Source organism: Gadus chalcogrammus, chromosome 14 (genome assembly GCF_026213295.1).
Source record: "Gadus chalcogrammus isolate NIFS_2021 chromosome 14, NIFS_Gcha_1.0, whole genome shotgun sequence".
In the NCBI taxonomy this organism is placed as follows: domain Eukaryota; kingdom Metazoa; phylum Chordata; class Actinopteri; order Gadiformes; family Gadidae; genus Gadus; species Gadus chalcogrammus.
The window spans coordinates 8,671,507-8,691,646 of record NC_079425.1 but is presented as its reverse complement, the minus strand read 5'-3'; the positions used below and the strand labels follow the sequence as shown (position 1 = coordinate 8,691,646).

The 20,140-nt window shown below is 42.3% G+C and overlaps 1 protein-coding gene across 1 annotated transcript in view; it reads right to left on the bottom strand.

The window, feature by feature from the left end:
• The window catches only part of spon1a (spondin 1a), a 48,807-nt gene that overhangs the window by 12,331 nt on the left and 16,336 nt on the right, over nt 1-20,140 (bottom strand). Inside the window, exon 7 of the mRNA XM_056607810.1 lies at nt 2,417-2,481. Within this exon, the coding sequence (XP_056463785.1) occupies nt 2,417-2,481 (65 nt within the window). The remainder of the gene's footprint in view (nt 1-2,416; nt 2,482-20,140) is intronic.

Genomic DNA, 20,140 nt, shown 5'->3' with positions numbered 1-20,140 from the left:
TTTTGGCAATCGAAAAGTCTGAAGTTATATTCGGTTTCTTTTCATATTTTATATTATATGCTCCATTATAAATGGTCATTAAAAGTGTTTTTATAGAGCGTTTTATTGTGCGTACGGGAGTAGACTCGATGACATCCGCTCTGACATTGAACCATAGCCCCTCTGTGTTTTGGCTCATCGTTTTATGGCGCAGCTCCCCAAAAATATCACACGCCTAGAGCCCCACAACACACACACGCACACACATACACACATGAACAGCCCTACACACACACATGCACGCACAAACACCCCTACACACAGACGCACACAGATGCCCACGCACACGCTCCGACATAATGAAACAAAAGTACTCCGAAAGCAGCCAATCGGCAGACAGCAGGCCCGTAAAGCAGGCAGCTTATTAATAGCAGCGCACTTGTCATCAAAAAGCCCTTATGTCATGCTGCTGACAAGCACCTCATCGTCTAGCTAAGTTGTTGGGCGGGATTGATGTTGCTAATCAAACAGGGATACCAAAGGAAAGCACAACACACTCGTCTTGCTATACCCAGCCCAACATTGGGAAGCCGGTAGACGTGGGGGCAAACGAGGTTATGTGTGCATGTGACTGTGTGTGTGTTTGTGTGTGTGTGTGTGTGTGTGTCTGTGTGTGTGTGCGTGTGTGTTTCTCTGTGTGAGTGTGCGTGTGTGTGTGTGTGTGGAGCTGTATGTGAAAGGTTTGGATCTACGTATATGGTGTGTGAGAGTGTGTGTGTGTGTCTGTAGCATTGTGGATGTGGAGCGTGATTGTGTGTATGTATGTGCGTTTGGCTGTGTTTATGTGTGCGTTTGTGGGTGTGTGTGCATGGATTGGACCGTGTGTGAGGTGGGGATGTGATGCCTCAGTCATTATAGGTGACATAAGGAGCCAGCACCCAGGATGACACAGGGCCACACAACAGAAAGCATATGAGCCGAGGAAGACAAACCAGAGGGCAGATAGGCAGGCTGACACACGGTTCGAGGAGAGATTGGGAGTCAGGTCTTCATTAGGGCCATGCGTGGAAAGATCCCACAATTCTGTGTGTTGGCGTGATTCCAAGAGCGAATTGAAAAAAACAAGAACGTTTATCGTTGACGCATGTCGCCCTCATCTGGCAAATAGCCTATATGTAAATGAGTTGCAGGGAGATATTTCCTCCATTCTGCCGCGTGTCAAACCAGCATCTTTGGAAGATAACACCAACAAGTTCCTCAACCGTCTGTCTCTCTGTCTCTCTCTCTCTGTTGCTATCTGTCGATTTCTCTGTCTCTCTCCGTTGCTCTATGTCTCTCCGTATTTCGCTGTCTGTCGGTCTCGCTGTCTCCGTCTCTGTCTCTCTACCTTCCTCTCCCCGTCTCTCTGCATTTCTCTCTCTGTGTGACTCTTTCGCTGTATATCTCTGTCTATTTTTCCTCTGTCTGTCTGTCGGTTGGTCTTTCTATCCCTCTGTCGCTCTTTCACACACACTCTCACCCACTTTCACTCTCTCTGACAAGCTGGCCTGCTGAGTCTTACAGGCACAGAAGAACTGTTTTCCTGCTATGCTCAAAGTATCTTTCCACTTTTTTCCCTTCCTTCTGTAGTTAAGTCTTCGGTGTAACAGCTCTCTGGAGGGTCATTGCTGGGGAAGACCTCTTGTGATGTGTGTGATAGAGGTTGTCACATCTCTGACTCTGCCCTGAAGGTATCAGCCTCTGCCTGGTCAGACTGCCCATCTTCTGGCTTTTGTTTTCAACCTATTCTCTTAAGGCCATTTGATCCAGAGGACCACAATGTTAATACGCTCTTGTCCTTTATTGTGTTTGATCCCTTTGATAATTGCCAATAAAGAATCACAATCAATTCAATCAATCAACAATCCAGAAATGTGTTTTTAATGAGGGTTCAAAAGGGCTGCTAGACTTCCTTAAATAGATGTGTAATTTTGTTTTTACACCATCTCAGACTTGAATGCGTAAATCACTCTGTTGTCATGTTGTTAAATGAAAAGGTTTTAAATAGCTCCTACTGTCAACCATTTGCTATCTATTCTGAGCCCAGTCCATCTGGATTCATGTTTTAGTTTCTTCATGTAAAAAATAATAGTTGCACACATAAGTCTTGTGAGTGTAAGTCCTTCAGAGTACCAACTATAGCATGGGTATGGTATATTTCTATTTCCCATTCCAGCTGGGTCCAGATAAACAGGTCGAAGGATGTTGTTGTAGAGTTATATATTTTTATTTTTCTAGAATGAGAGCATTTGGAGCCATACCTTGTAAAGCCCACACTCAAGTGGTTTGTGTGTGTGTGTGTGTGTGTGTGTGTGTGTGTGTGTGTGTGTGTGTGTGTGTGTGTGTGTGTGTGTGTGTGTGTGTGTGTGTGTGTGTGTGTGTGACTTCTTATACTTACACACTTAATGGTTGCCAAGCTGGCCACTGAGCCTTCATCTTGATGACAGTAAGGACCTCATCACCCTGGTAGAGAGACATAGAAAGATAGATAGGGAGAGAGGAAATAACAATGTCATCCTACATCTCTGACATCCAACTCAAGCTTTTAAAAGCAACAAACGAATGAAGACATTCTACTCCTTTCAAAGTCTGCTATTCACACACACACACACACACACACACACACACACACACACACACACACACACACACACACACACACACACACACACACACACACACACACACACACACACACACACACAAGGTTCTCCTTTATGTTCTCTAACTACAACATGTTGTTAAGCTAAACAAAGGAGAAAGCCGCTGCTTTTCAGCCATTAGCAGTAAGAGACAAATAAAACGTATTAATTAACCGTACAGGATGGTTTACAGCCGTGTTCATTGCGTATCATACATAACATTTGGCAATATGTTGGTCATAGAAGCTGAAAAGGGCACGATACATGTAATTATGCTTGTAGCTATTTTCTTAATTTCTTTATATTACAGAAAATTAAAGAATAGTACAATTAGCAGGCTACCCCTGCTCCCTCTACTATTATTAACATTGACGAGAGGGGAGATGACAACACTTGGTGCTAATAAACAGGAATTGCCGTGTTTCATGCCTACAACTCAGCGCTGGCTTTGCACATTTATTTAAGTACCAGTATATAGCTAATCTTTTACAAGGCTTCTGGTGGCAATTCTGTTTAGACCTAAAATAGCATTAGCTCAGGAACGGTACAATGTAATAACATAACATATGTTTTGGCTTTGGCTTATGAGAACATCTTTGGAAATAAAGGCTAGCCTAGCACCTTGGAGCAGAGGAAGACAATATCACTCATTACGAATTATATAAGAGGCGAAACAAGATAAGCCATATTGAATGTGACAGTCTTTTTCAGGAGCTGGCTCCCTGGGGGCCTAAACCCTTACCCTAATCCTACCAGAACCAGAACCAGGATCCACACCCATAACCAGGACTAGAACCATATCAGAACCAGACTAAGAGGACCAAGACCATATCAAAACCAGAATGGGAACCATATTAGAACCAGAATTAGAACCATTTCAGAAACTGGACCAGAGCCATTTCAAAACATGGACTATAACCATATCAGGACCCGGACCAGAACCATATTAGAACCAGGACTAGAACCATATCAGGACCTGGACCAGAATCATATCAGAACCCGGACCAGAAGCATATTAGTACCAGGACTAGAACCATATCAGAACCCGGACCAGAAGCATATTGGAACCAGTACCAGAACCATATCAGAACCCGGATCAGAAGCATATTGGAAGCAGGACCAGAACCATATCAGAACCCGGACCAGAAGCATATTAGAAGCAGGACCAAACACAAACAAAAATGTTTCCCTATACATAACAATCACCCTTGAAATTAACCCTAACTCTCGCACCAAATTTGAACCATAAAACATAACCCAAACCCTAGAACCAAACCCAAAAATCCAACCCAGACGCAGAAACCAAACCTTAAAATAATGGCAGAATCTGTAGCTCCCTCATACGACTATGACTACAAGATGCAGATTTAAAGACCTGGCCCTGACTTTGACAGTGAAGCTGTCAAAGTTGTCATGACACAGCAAATTGCAGGTACGTGCACATTCAAATATAACAATTTCATATCCACTCACTCAGACCGAGAAAGAGAGAGAGAATGAGAGAGATGAATGATAGAAGAGGTATAGAGGAGAGACAACAAATTGGGCAAAGTGCTATTATTTTGTTTGTGTACATCAGCTTTTGCCCATGACCAGGGAAAGCTTTTCCATCCCCTCATTCAGAGAGGAACCAAACAGTGGTGTAAAGATTAACCGGCAGATTGGAAGGATGGCATTTTGAATACAAATCGCTTCTTATTCAAATATGAGGACGAACATGGTATTATTTATTGGTTTTCAGACTGACTTATTTCCACTAAGCACATCTTCCAAGCCCATTAGGTGGTCATCAAGAGAAAACAGTTTAGATAGTGTGCGCGTCTTCCCTGCCCACGGTCATCTTGGGATGAATCTTCGAGTGGCATTGAGGCTTCCTAAGAGCCAGGGAACACTAATGGCGTTTCACACCAAGGCTGTCTCTGGAACATTGGTTGGAGCTATTCATTCAGATATTGTAGCACAAACTTCTTGATCAAGCACACAAACACAAACGCACACACACACACAACACACACACACACACACAGATATGCACACAAAATAATGGAGGCTCTTCGATCGCATCAATTCCAATGGCAAGCAATAGACAGAAAGGCGAGCATGTGTGTGTGTGTGTGTGTGTGTGTGTGTGTGTGTGTGTGTGTGTGTGTGTGTGTGTGTGTGTGTGTACAGATGTATGTAAATGCTTGCGTGTAGAAACCGCAAGGACACATAGCAATGTCCTTGTATACGGCACCCAATAAAATAACGGCCGGCCTAATCCACTGTAATAAAATCCTCACACTCTCATTTTCTTTGGATTTGTTGTCATCACATTCAGTAGGTGTAGCTGTGTGTGTGTGTGTGTGTGTGTGTGTGTGTCTCATCTCCCTCCAAGTGTGTTTTCATCTCCCTAGAATAATCAGATTCCAAGCCTCTGTATATTTACCTGTGACGGAACTAGGTGCATATACAATCCTTGAATTTTCCCGAATACAATGAAGTCATCTGTTGCAGACACAAAGAAAAACCTTGTCATAAAAATCATAGAAAGTCACACTGTTCTGCACACATTTCAAAATCAGCTGAAGTATAGAAGGAAAATCGACCTTTGCTTTTTTCCACTGAAGAGATAGATCAAATGTACCACCATGAATAAACTACAAGTTTTTTTGTTTTTCACAAGGCTGTCATTAGGGTTAATGACCAGTGACTTAGTGATGAATTGGCTTAATGACAAAATGTACCACACATCATTAGCTTAGCATGCAATTTATACACTCACTACTTTTCGCTATCAACACAAATACATAACCCCCCTTAAATCTGTGGTTTGAACTAATGTTTCGAACCAGCATCTTAGTATCAAATAGTGAATTACGAAAGAAAAGAAAGTAATAAATAGAAGAACTTAAAGGAAAATAGGTTTTAGTGTGTGTGTGTGTGTGTGTGTGTGTGTGTGTGTGTGTGTGTGTGTGTGTGTGTGTGTGTGTTTGTGTGTGTGTGTGTGTGTGTGCGTTTGAGTGTGTGTGTGCGTGCGTGCGTGCGTGCGTGCGTGTGTGGGAGCCTCCCCCCTCCACTTCCCGGCCCCCTATAGATTACACCTATGGCCTGTGTTCATGTGTGTGTCATGCCGTGGGTGTATTTCCTCTCTGACAACGGGGAATCAGTGGGTCCCATCTAACCTTCCAGAAACCATTCCAACCTGTAGAACTTCATGCCCTTTAATAATTATAGGTATATGAAATTATAATGATATCTCAAAGTCTATAGGGGCTATTTATACATATTATTGAACAACGTAGAAAACGACAAGAAATGCGCGAATAAGTTATATTCTGAACCGTGTGAGCTAAAGATGTGTTACGACGTCGAGCGTGAAGTACACACCTATGAAGAAGCAACGAGCAAGATAACATGACCGGATCCCTCGGATGTTCTGTGAACCTCGACAATTAATTCTTGTCATTTATCCATTGGTTTATCCCATGAGGAACAGTCACAGGAAATCTGAGATGCAATTCTATTCGCTAATTACAATTACAATAAGGGCTTTCAGCAGACGCTTTTATCCAAAGCGACTTACATCGGCTAATACACACATTGACACACTGACGGCAGTCAACCATGCAAGGCGACAGCCAGCTCGTCAGGAGCAGTTAGGGTTAAGTGTCTTGCTCAGGGACGCATCAAAACTCAGCTAGGAGGAGCTGGGGAACTAACAACCTTTCGGTTACAAGACAAATGCTCTACCTCCTGAACTAAGCCGAAACTAACAAGGGATTCTCTCCCACAAAGTTGGCAACATACACTCAGGTGTCTATAGAGTGTGTGTTGATATGATTAGTTACTTGCACACAAAGACATACACTGATAACTCCAAGTCAAGGGCTTGCCTTAGTTTAGCTTGGATTGTCGGTTAACAAGACCGTCACAAATAGGAAACATTATCACTATCTGAAAATTAAAAAGAAATCACGCATCACGGAGCAATCAAGCTTAATGAATAAATGAATTACAACAGTAGTAATTAAATAATTTCCTTGGAATACTGTCAGGGCCGTCTAAAAATGTAAAACCATTTGTCATTGTCATCATTGTCTGAGTTTTTTGGATAATTCCTCATTTTTTCTGATACAATCCTTTCATTCATTGCATGTCTATTGCAATTTGCATTCATTTGCTCAAACTTAATTTGACAGTTTGACGGATTCGAATGAACTTCTTCTGGAATGACCAAATATTATAGAATGATAGAAGACAGATGTGCAAAGAAATCCTGCCAGTATGTTTTAATAGCAGGTTATTTTACATTTTATTTGATATTGGGTTTGAGCCATGTTTTCCACAGCCTGCAGGCATTCATGCCTAAATGCTCCTTAATGACATGTATTTGACTTCGCTAAGGATAAAAATCATCCGCTATTCGACCAAATTAGTTACGGTAATATAAAATGATTGCCTTGTTTTAACAACAGATCCTTGATCTTACCAATTTGGCGGGTAAAATAAACATTTAACGGACAGGAAAGTTATTTTCTCAAAAAAGTTCTGGAGGCTTGTGTGTACCGTTCTGTTTTAAGCAGCACACATACACAAACACCCAAACACGCACACACACACAAACACCCACACTAGCACAAGGACACCTATGAATATATTATGCATACACGCCTTACAAGTGCATCGATGCATGATTCACTCCTCCGTAATGTGTATTTGATTCTGCACTTGACCCGTAACACTCTGACACTGAGGCTCTGGGGCCCGTTGTCACTGAGACCCCCCTCCCAGGGGGTCGATTACGTCCTGCCAAGGAGGAATTGGCCTGTCGCAGCCGCTCACACACTGAACACGTCAGCCGTGAAATTGGTTCAAGAGAGGCTTAAGAGTGTAGTCCGGTATAATGGCCGTCGCTGGGGTGGACATGGTTAGCAGGAGAACAATGAGCCCACACTGTGTTCCGGTTAATGGAGGAAACACAGTCAGGATGGAGGGGAGGGAGGTGAAGGTGTCTACGGGGGACGGCGTCTGACGGCGTCAGACCCGTTCAGTAAAAGTGCGATGTTATGATGCCGCGTAACCCTCAAGACGTGTCGGGAAATAAATCATCAGTTTACACATTCGTATTCGAATAAAGTGGGAAAAAAATGTGGGAAAACAAACGTGTAAACATCTGATTTATTTCTCTGCACGTCTTGGGTTTATGCTGCAGCTTTTCCCTTTTTAGTCAAACATCGCCGGCTCTGTCTTGGGTTTTTATTGGCAGTCGGCACTCTGGCTCGTTTGGGTCGAGGCTGACTTGGATCTTGTTGAGATGCTAATGGTGGAAGTCTAAATGAGTTCTCTATGTTTGTTTGCCTAATCTCTCATTAGCATAGTCGACGGACAGGAAAGGCTTTCACTCCGGTCGAGATGTTATTCGACGACACTGCAGGTGGTGAACAAAATATAGATTCTTGTTTTGTCCATGTATGAACACAGTGTACTACATAGCATATTTATGCAAATATTGCATTTATTTATTCATAGTTGCATTAACATATGGATAGACTTTTTTCAGGAGGGGAGTCCGTTCAATGTGTATTTTTTTATCAATTATTCCATGATATTTTAATGCCATAATACCATTTCCCCACTCTGCCAGCATCGTCATACCACCATTAATGTGTTTGTGACGTGATGGGATAAAAGCTTCTTCTTGTAGGGTGTAGCCAATGCAATGGTTTTCTATGAGTCACACTCTGTTCTGCTAGGCCATTAAGACTGCAGGTTTCTGACTGAAACTTATTTAGAATTAACTATTACATTCAGAATTAGAAAATTATCAAACAAGGTGTTGACGGTTCAGTACGTTTTGTTCCTGGTTCTCGTCAGTGTGGACCCAGTTCCGGTCCAATGGTGCTCATTATCCGACCTCCGACAATGAATGTCTTTCTTTTTGTCGCGTCAGATATGTGTCAAATTAGAAGCAACCACAGGAAATATCCAGGAATTGTGGAAATGTGTGTGTGTGTGTGTGTGTGTGTGTGTGTGTGTGTGTGTGTGTGTGTGTGTGTGTGTGTGTGTGTGTGTGTGTGTGTGTGTGTGTGTGTGTGTGTGTGTGTGTGTGTGTGTGTGTGGGGGAGGGGGGTTGTTTCTTGCACCTGGAACCGCAACACATGGCAATGTGGTTGCAACTGTATCAGTGTGTGTATGTACATGTGTGTGCGTGCTAGGTTGTACGTGTGTGTCTGTGTGTGTGTGTGTGTGTGTGTGTGTGTGTGTGTGTGTGTGTGTGTGTGTGTGTGTGTGTGTGTGTGTGTGTCTTGCACCTGTACCAGCAGCACACGGCAATGTGGTTCCAACTGTGTGACTTTGACTAGTCCCTGCATTAATTGGCTTTCAAATGCCATCAATGTTACAGTTTGTGTGTCAGCATGTGTGTGTGTGTGTGTGTGTGTGTGTGTGTGTGTGTGTGTGTGTGTGTGTGTGTGTGTGTGTGTGTGTGTGTGTGTGTGTGTGTGTGTGTGTGTGTGAAAAAGTTGGAGACTTTCATTTGTTCCCATCAGGCATTGCAATTAGTGATCAGAGGAGAGACTGGTGGAGGAGGTAGGAGGAGGAGGAGGAAGAGGAGGAAGGAGGAGGAGAAGGGAGAAAAATTCACAGGGACACATTGTGCAGTATTTATATTTGCACTGTACGGATGAAGCTGATGACTGACTTCAGCCTTATTACTGTATGAGTAAACTGACACATATTAGTTTAGCTTATGCAGGTGTTTGTGTGTGTGTCAATTGTGCAAGTTTGGGTTTGTGTGTGTGTTTGAGAGTGCATTTGAAAGTGTGTGTGTGTGTGTGTGTGTGTGTGTGTGTGTGTGTGTGTGTGTGTGTGTGTGTGTGTGTGTGTGTGTGTGTGTGTGTGTGTGTGTGTGTGTGTGTGTGTGTGTGTGTGTGTGTGTCTTTCTGTCTGGGTGCTTGTGTGTGTTTGAGTGTGCATGTGAATTAGCATATGCTTGTGTGATTTCATGACAAATTTGCAGGTATGTGTTTGAGACAGGATGCAAGACTTCTTATGAACTGCATTTATATTGCTTCTTAGTGGAAATAGGAAAAGTTGCCAGATGGAAAATGAAAATTTGTAATGAAATGACTATAACTAATTAACAGACATTTAAAATGGACTAGCTGTATGATGCGGTCCAATGGCATATTCTAATATAACGTAAACTAACATAATTCTGAAAGGAAAAGTCATTATCACTATCTTGGTATGTAGCTAGTATATTGAGTCATTTCTCTACATTTGCCAAGTAACACATGCCAGTGTCAGATAAATATGATCATCTGGCAGACGTTTTGCAATTACATCAGCAACATAAATCCGAGATGATCAAACTGTGCCAACCGGGTGTGTCAAGAAGTGATTCTCCATGATCTAAGTGATCCCTACTGAGTACTTTGAAAACAGTTATCAATCCTCCCAAAAATAATTCACACTAAATACCCTGTTGGGGCTGTAGGATCCAATGTTGTTAATCCTGTAACTCCTGTTCTCTCGACAATGCACCCCAAATCCAATCTAATCTCCCTTTCCGTATTGCCTGTCTTTTTATGCTTATAATGTCAGTCTTGAAAGGCCTTTATCAGATCCACAGGATATTCCGCTTCCATTTGTGGTGGTCAGAGTGAGGAGGGCAGAAAGAGAAAGTTTAAGAAATCAAAAATGTAATTTAGTTCCAGTTTCTCTTCTTTCTATGAGGGGAATATTACTGCAGAGGGGGAAATAGGGGGATGATTTGAATTTCATTTTCATCCTTTAGTGGAACACTGAATGGTCACTCTAAGAAGACAAAGAGCCATTAGTCAAATGTCACATGAAAATGCGGCGGTACTGGAAAATGTATGGCTATAAAGAGGAAAATGAATGACTTCCTATAAAGAACTTTAGGATGCCTTTCGACCTTTGTTTTATTGATGAATATAGAAAAGCAATAGATAATCAAGGACTAGCAACGCCGCAAAACATGATTAACAATTTGGCACTTGTAGTTTTATTCCTTCGTTATTTTCTTCTTTTAAATAACTATGGAGAAGATGTCTACCGTTGACGAGATGTAGGATATAGGCTTTGGGTCTATGAGCATCAGGAGCTCTAAACGTATGGGTTGTATTACAGTGATGCACCGTAAATCCACAGGAGACATTGTACTATACCAGTGTCTGGTAAGTAGAATGTTTAATAACGCCAGCTGTTCTTTCTATGGACTTGGTAAATAGTCAATGGTAAATGGCCTACATCTTTTAGAGCATGCTTGGATCTAACCACTCGAAGCGCCTTACAATTATTGCCTAACATTCACACACACAAACACATACCGACGGCAATGTCAAGCATGCACGGCAACAGCCAGCTCACCGGGGCCAGTCTAGCCTTTAGCCTCTGTCTAGCCACCGTGCAGTGTATTTCATTTGCCGCTATTCATTGGACTTTTGGCAAAGTATGCGAACATTCACAAATGACAAATCAAGATTTCTGATGCTGTCAGAATAACATAGTGATTTTATAATTGGTGTAATCACTTATTAGCATTGCATGGCTTGGCCCTAGAATTCATCAGAAAGCTTTCCCACCCATACGCCCCCGGAAGGGGCTCTGTGATCTTCTAATCAAAGCCACGTACTAAAACTAGCTTCCAGCGACACATGTGCTTCCTCTGTCACGGTGTCCGTACTTTGGAACCTCTTCCTCAACGACCCTTTGTTCTGTATGTATCAATATATATAGATGATACCAACTTATTTACCTTATAAATAATACATGAAGTTTTCAATACTAAATAATATCCCAACACCAAACATGAATTTGTTAAACTGGAACAGCCAATATTGAAGTGCAAATGACACATTTGTTTTCATCTAAAAAAACAAACCAGACTGTGTGAATCATTTCTATCTAGCCCAAGTGCATTGAAGTTTACTTTATTACGCTTGATTTAGCATTTCTAATTCCCTGTTAGGAAGAAATGACATTTAAACTGCCATCATTACGTATAGGCAATAGTTAGCCAAATACTCATAGTGTTAATATGGTTTCTAGTGTCTGCTTGCTCCAATGACTTCTGAAATGATTTAGCATGGATATGAGTAGGAGGCTGCTGGAGTCAGTGTGCTGCCGACAATGTGCTGATGAATGAACAATTAACTTGGTTTGGAAAAATAATCAGTGTTGAATCCGCAGCTGTTGTTGGATTCCAGAACAGCATGCTCTCATGAGGATGACAGTGAACTTTGTTTGGTTTGCTAGAAGCTATCCACCTCGTCTGGTGGAGTAGGTCGACACACAAAGCATCTCAGACACTTCTGACTAAACATGTGTTTTTTGTTTCTACAAACACATGTTAAGCTATAGAATTAGTTTTGAACGTGGGCTATGTTGAGAGTGACTCGTTATCATTCCTGTTTGCTGGTTGCTGTTGAAGCAGAACTGCCAGAACCTGCTACCATAGCAGCGCCCTTGTTCTGGATATCTGCGATCTACCAACCACACATCACTTTCTGGGTGATAATTATATTTCCCACCAAAAGGAATTGCCAGTTTAGATATTCTGTTGTTGACTTCGTCAAGTATTCTGTCTGGGATGATTCATTTGCAGTTCAGATTGCAAAAAGAAAAAAAAGATAATTGTCCGGTTGTCATGATTTAGTTTGAAGCAAAAGTTATAATTGCGGAAATGACGAGTGCAATTTACCAGATGAATAGTAGTTGTACTAATCAAATAATTCAAACTTAAATAATTAATACAAATGAAATAAAAAGAATCAAACATCATTTGGCCATTAAATGGGATATAAATAAAAACGTAAAAAACTGAAAACAATTCCGTCTACTTGTTGAGTTGAATGAATAGGACTGCATGTGTTTCACCTTTGTGCAGCTTTAACAAGAAACCGAGCAACAAGAATTATACATCTTGGAATCGCCATATTTTGCATTTATGAATATGGTTGCTGTTTTACACCTTTTTAATTTTCAGTTGTTATTTGATCGAGTACTGTAACAGTTAGTTCAATGTACTCCTATCAATTTTTGACATACCGTTTATTTCCCTAAAAATGAAGTTGCTGTATGCATAATAAAGAATCCATCATGTAGAAGAAAACTGTGCTGCAACAATGTAATCATGTGACGTCATTATTGGGGCAAACATGGAACGTCTAAAATAAGAGCACCACAATACTCTTATGAAAAAAATGGCATGTGTTGCTGCTAAGATATCCCTGTAACTACATGTGCTAAGATAATTACTGCAAAGCGATAAGTGTAAATGTCTTGCCAGACGTCAGCTGAAATGGGGCAGTGTGCTGGTTGTGTATGATAAATGATTTAATATTGTTATAGTATACACACTATACACACAGTTTTTAAATTATTAAATGAACAACAGTGTGTCTTACTACATTATCCGTGATTCAACAGGCCCAGATGGAAAACCCTGTAGCAGCTTGGTATGTTGAATCACATTGGACAGCTCATGGATATGGCATTTAGTAGTGTGTCTTATACAGTTCTGGTTAAATAATAATCATTATGTCTCTGTGTAGCCTGAGGCTAGTTCGCAACCTCCCTTCACTTCCATGTATGAGCGGCCAGCAACAGCTAGACACATAGGCCTAGTATGCTAATTGGTCATGCTAATCATATCATTACCATCCAGTAGCATTCTTCACTACAACCATTTGCTTTTTACTATTATAATGTGGAGGAAAAAATGTATGCGGGTTGCATGATACCCTTGATTTTGCATAATTTTTTGGTTTATTAAGCATGTGGGAAAAAGGGTAAACTGTTAGGCAGCAATGGGCAGTGCTTACAGTAACCTTCGATTACTCTCATAGTACCGGTAGCAGTCCAAGTTGTAAACTAAAGTGCTCAATGTTGGCATCCTGTAAACGATTCCAAATGCGATGAAAATTTGTGTAAAAAATCCTGAAAAGCCTCTGTCATGAGAAATTTAGAGTTGTTTTAGGTCTTTAGGGCAAAAGCCCACGTTGTACGGCTTGTCCACGGATATCTTTACCTGGAAGCTCTAAACATAGCAGCACACAGCAATCTCTGGTCTGCCTTTCTCAGCATATACGTCCAAACCGTTAACATACACCCTTATTTATTTCATAACTTTATTCCAGAGTTATATATAATGCCAGCGGGACATGATCAAACTCTGATTGGTGCATAGAGTGAATCGCTAACACACAACTTTCAGGTATTTATCCTGAGCAGGGCTGCACAGCTCAGAGACCTGCTGGCATAACATGATGCACTTCTTATGTCCCGCAAATCTCTTAGCAACCAGGACATGCACATCTCACAGGCGAGAGGAGAGGCCGGGGATGACAAAAGAATCATCCATGCTTACAGCAGATGAGTCTGTAAGTGCACTCTATCTCTCTAGGAGAGAGGGAGAGAGAGATAGACAGAGAGACAGAGAGAGAGAGAGAGAGAGAGAGAGAGAGAAAGGAAGATAATGAGAGATAGTGAGAGATGAGGGGGGGGGGGGGGTGGTTGTGAATTGATTTGCTGACTCCCGAATGTCCTCAGTGGCAATCTCTAAAACCTTGTAGCACACACACACAGCCTAGCAGCCCCCTGCAATGCCCAGGCACCCTCATTCATCAAGAAGGCCCCAGTCATCGTCTATGGGCGTATCTCTGGCAGACCCGGGCCCAGGGTAGCGGGTATTATTAGAGATGAATTGAGGTAACTGCCTTTGATGACCCAGTTGAAGCTATCTAACCCTCTCTTTCCCTCTCTCTCTCCAGGCGGCTCAGCTTCATCTCCCCCTCCCCCTGTTACTTCCCTGTTCTTTGTTCTTTAAGGAGGTCAGTGTTCGTTAAGGCTGTGAGCACAAGCCACTGAAGGCCAGTGTGAGGAGGAGCTGGGAAACCATACAACTGCAGGTAAAGCGATCCCTCTTCCACCAACTTAGGCTGGGGCCCTCACGAATGTAGGCATGGGAGCGCACTGCTTTCCGTAACAATTGTCCATTCAAATTGATCCCTTCCTTTTGTAAAGTTCAGAAGCAAAATCGAATGAAACATATCTATGCTGAATGGATTGACACGTCAAGTCAATCTGAAAATCTGAAGTGACATGATTGAACCCCCAACAAAAATAAAAGGAAAAATTTACGAAAAATAATCTATGCCAAAGAAAACGGAATGGAGAAGGATAATGTAATTTTTTACATTTTAAAACATAAGTGTGGCTGTTGTTCAGTCTGCTTCTGCCGACTGAAGAACCAGCGGGGAACTCAATTAGCAATGTACCATCTGCTCTGACAGGAAATGTAAAGATATATCAAATTATATTCATGAATAAACAATTAGCATTAGAGTGCACTCGATGTTAAACAGCATTTCTGAAAACCATAATCGTAACGATTCCCCATCTGAAAAAGCTATTGCAGTAAGAAAACCACACAAAACCTCTGAAATACTACTTGGATATCACAGGTTTCAACTGCCTCACAAAGAAACACGAATCAACCAACTATAGTACAATGTGCAACGTCAACAGCTGTACATTATGAATTCATTCATTGAGCAGATACCTTAATGCAAAGTCTCTTTGAATTCAGGTTCACATCATCCAGGAGCAGGGATTGACCTCTTGCTCAAGGGTGCCTAGAGGTGGCACATGGACGTTGGGGTTCAAACCCAATACCTTTTGTGAATTGAACACCCAAATACCCCTACACTATCCTATCCCTTATTCGTTATAGTCAGGCAGATCTCATCAGCCTATGAAAAGAATATTAAACTTAAAGGTGAATAGTTTATAGGTATGCATATGAAGGGGTGAGCCCATGGCCTGTCAGTCTGCAAAAGGCAGATTGGTCCACTACCAGTCAAATGAAATGGAGATTACAGTGAATGGGAGGAGGACTCAGAGCTAAGGAAAATATAGCAGGTAGAGCCGTTACTGAGGACAGATTCAGCGAGCCCACCTCATGCATAAAACATTACAACGCTTTATGGTGCAGGTTATTATATTTAGTGGACCTTGATCTCATGAAGACTGTAAAAAAAAGAGAAGAGAAACGAGGGGAAGTGCGTCTCGTCTCTGCATTCTAATTCTGGAAAGTGCTATAATAGTCGTTCAGTGCTTCCTAGTTCCATTTGAATCCAATCCTGAGAAGAAAAGGAAAGCCCCTTCCTAAAGGTGTACGTTTGAACCGTCCATTCATGAGCTACAGCTGACATCACATCAACAAATGTCGTGGTGCTGCTACCATGTCTATCTACAAGGACGGTGTGTCATAATCCTCTTTGTTGATTCATCCTTACTAAATTGATGTGTAAGCAGATTAGGCCACTTTGATATTTGATCAAATTTAGTATGCTGAAGAAATATTTAAGGAGTTTGATGTTGAGTGGATATGGCTTTTGTGATGACAACTTATTTGAAGTATAAATTAATATTGTAAAAAGGGTTAGCGCAAAGTTACCGCATGCATTTTTGGGAAATTTAATAAAGTGAAAATGTGTATTACTTATTTATGGACAATTTCAGCAAGCGATTAAAAACAACAACCAAGAAGTAATGCAAATATAGATACTTTATTTTGATTACAGCACACCACAGATGGAAAGGAATGGATGTTTTCAGATCAGTACTTATTATAAACAACATCCACAGAAATGTGTTATGCTATCACAATTCTGTAATGAATATAGGTATGTATTCTGTGTGTAAGAATGTAGGCATTTAAAATCAGTGGTCGCTCAGTGAATATCCCGAACTACAGTGTTTATAAAGAGTTGACCTGGCACTCCTTTGCCTGCCAACTTTAAGGAGGTCTATTTATACAACTATGCATAACTATTTCTAACTTTATGTCTGTAGGTCTGAAGTTGTCTGAGATTCTAGAAAAGTTTATATGCGATACCGGGGATCACCGAAGCACCAACACCACCGCCAAGCACACAAGTCATTAGAAGCATACTGTGATATTTAAAGAACGTCAGACTAAACAGGCGCACACACACACACACACACACACACACAATACAGCAGCAGAACTCTAAATCTGTGGCCTCTGGCAGTACTGTCAATATATTCCCTTCATAATAACAGACAATCTCGGAGCACAGGACCGGGCTGGGAATAAATCCGCTCTCTCCCTCTGGCACACAAAACAGAATCGTCAGGAGGTCCCCACAAAACAAACTAAACAATTATCTTCTTTTCTCCAAGCAATTATCCTTTCAGTTTTACAACAGCACTGGTGGAAGACTATCTATTCTGCACGAGGATGTTTTACCGGGGCCTCAGCAAATTATGGCAAGGGGAAGGTGACACGTGTCTGGCATCGCTCCTGTGGTAAAGACTCGCCTGACTGTTTGCTGAACACACCCGCTAATCTATGGTTTGGCGGGGAACTGCCATCGTTTGGCGAGGTCGACTGCAGCACTGGGGTCAGAGCCACGCCCTTTGGGTGGCCCCTCTGTACTTAATTGCTAGCCCAGTGTGGTCAAACCAACCGCAGCATCCAGTAAGCACCAGCCGTCCTGAATGACAGAGGGGTCTAAGGCAGCTGCAGAGAAAGTAGGACAGGGGAAATGGACATTTGCATTCAAATTCAATAAAAGAAAATGATGCTCAAACAAACAATTGAAGCCCACTAGAAAGGAGGACCTCTTATGGTATACATCTGGCTTCTCTGCTCCTGACGTATCTTGAAACTGTGTGCATCAGACGCATGCCAAGCATGTTAGAGGACCACCACTCCATGTATGTCAGCTCTGACTAGGTTTTGGATATTCTTTCAATTGTGTCTTGGTCTCCTGAAATTAAAATGAATCCTTCCTAGACAAAGACTGCCAGACAAATGTATGTTCTTTGATTATGAGTGTTGTGTCTCTTTCCGTATACAGCCCACTTCAATCAACAACACCCTCTCCACATCCATTAATATTGAAACACAGTCTTCTGCGAACAAATATTCACCATGGCCTCGTTTAGTGTTTAATGGCGAGGGACCCGGGAGTGCGCAGCCGTGTCACTCTCTTTGCGAACGCAGCTATGAGAGGGTTGAACTGCCAAGCACTCAAAAACCCACTATGAGTCCACCGCCTCATTTGAACTACAACCCCACGTAATGAGCCCCTCATCAACCGCTCTCAGTAACTCAACCATCTGCACTGCGTTCGCAACAGACCTGCTTTGCAGTGCTGTGTGTGGTTCTAAAAAATGTTTTCTCCATTACCTCTTCAATGGCGGCAATAGACTCATTGAACGAAGGGGTGTTATTATGGGTGCCCTTGACATTTCTTTGAGGTGGGATGAACACTTGATGTTCATTGTTACAAACATATTGGCACATTACCAAACTAAAGGGCCACTGTGTTCCAAAAACCCCACCACCATACCCTACGATCATCTATCAATGCATGTATAGTAAATGATCTAAAGTTCATCGAGGCCAAGAAAGCAAGATAATTGGTGTTCTTTCTCTTTTTGTTATTCTGCAAGGTTCTTTGTGGTCATCAGCAGTGGCATGTAGTCAGTGATCTGCAGCCCAGCTGTGGGGCTCAACGTAATGGTGTGTTTCTGTATGCACCCGACCAGTAATGGAAACACCCCACACTGGTCTGAGGAAATGGGATATTTCATAATCCATCTGAGGCATTGGACTCAGGTCTGTGGTCTACGGAGAGCCTCATTAAACTTCTCATTAGGGACACACTGAGTGTCGGTAAGGGTCGACCGAGTATACAAATCACCTCTGACAAAAATAACTGCTATGAACCTAAAGCCTGCATCCCTGTGTCCGCCGACAAATCCTCCCCTTAGAAATTGAGATGGCAATTGAACGGTTAAAAATCAACAGAAAAACATTCAAGTGGTGCATTATAAAAAATGCTGCAAAAAGGTTTTGAGGGGCAGAATTGGTGAGACCATAGCTCTAATGGATATTTATAGCAAACCAGTGACCCATTTAATACCAGGTTAGCCTGGCAGGGTACCCATCATTTTAGCTTGGGCCGGACCAACCAGCTCTGGAACCCACAGAGACCAACCCGGCACCAGCTGGGGAGGTGGAAAGGTCAGATGAAACCCGCACCAAGAGGTTCCTGAATGTATTCATCCTTTGCAGACGCGTCTGTAGCTGAGAGCGAGAGGAAAATATATCACAGCGAGGACGGGTGCTTCTCAAGAGTTGTTAAATTGACTGGTAATCTCTGATCAAGCAGTCCAGTGCTATAGCATATGTCTGGGCGGAGATAGCACAGAGCCTTGGCCAGAAACCAGGCCTGCTAGGTGCGAAGTTAGGCCGTGTTTCTGCCTAATTTTGGAGATATTCTACATCGAAAAATCCTTAATTCAGCGAGTGGATGAGGCTTTCAGTCTGATGGCTAATCAGCAATCAGACTTTAAATATTAATCTAAAGTCTGATTTGTGACACTAGTAATGAGGTAAGTGAACACCCCGATCCTGACCCCCAATACTCGGAAGGGACACAGGTGAGAACTCTCTTGTCACCATCTGGAGACCAAGGATTGGCTGGATAGGGACACAAAGAGACCTCTGGTTTGATAGGAGGCAACCTATCTGAGCACCCTGACTGAGGACCGTTCTATGTTGGGGTTAGGGAGTGCAAGCCAAGGGTGACCCAGGACCAGCAGAACCTCACAAAGCAAAGAGGTGCAGCTAGATGGATATGGATGGATAAAGTTCGAGATTCACAAGCACTCAGATGTGAGGGACTGTTGAACTATTAAACCCTGTTGGAAATTGATGGGCGGACCATCGCTGGCGGTGAGGTGAAGAGTTTGAGGCAATATTCTCCCGAAGTCCCTCTCTCCCTTGAGGACAAGTGTGCAATCTGAAATCCGAGTACGGTCGAGGAAAGGATTACATGATACGCGCTAACGTGACAGTTTCTCCCCGACTACTGCTAAAAGTATTCCCCAGAAGTTTGGGACAGGAAGCAGAAAAGTGTCCGGGTTGACAGCACTAAACTCAACATTTTTCTCTGGCTCCATGCTGTCTTCTTGTGGAGCGAGGCAGGTTCCGACCCAGCTGCATGGGCTTTTTTCTGAGACAGAGTGGGAGAACTGGAGAGTACTGGTGGAGTGATTCCAAAGTAATGAGAATAATAGCAGTGGGAGATCTCAGGGGCACTAAGAGGTATTCTGGTGTCAGGGTGTTGCAGGTAGAATGGCTAAAGGCACAGACTGGTTCACAGAGGGGATGGTTCACAGAGAGGATCGAACCAGAACATTGATTTAAATCATTCACCTGGGAAACTCATTACAAACTTTGGTTTTGTGTTTTTCCGGAACCAACACACTCTCAGAGCTGTGGGTTTACTAGTGTCTCTGCTCAAATCAGAACTCTCAAAGCCTGCGGATGAATAAACATTGTTTGATGTGTTGATGTTTTTATGAATGATAAGTATAGCATGCTGGGAATGTAAGGTACAAGGGGCCTGAGAACACTGGAGAGAATTGAC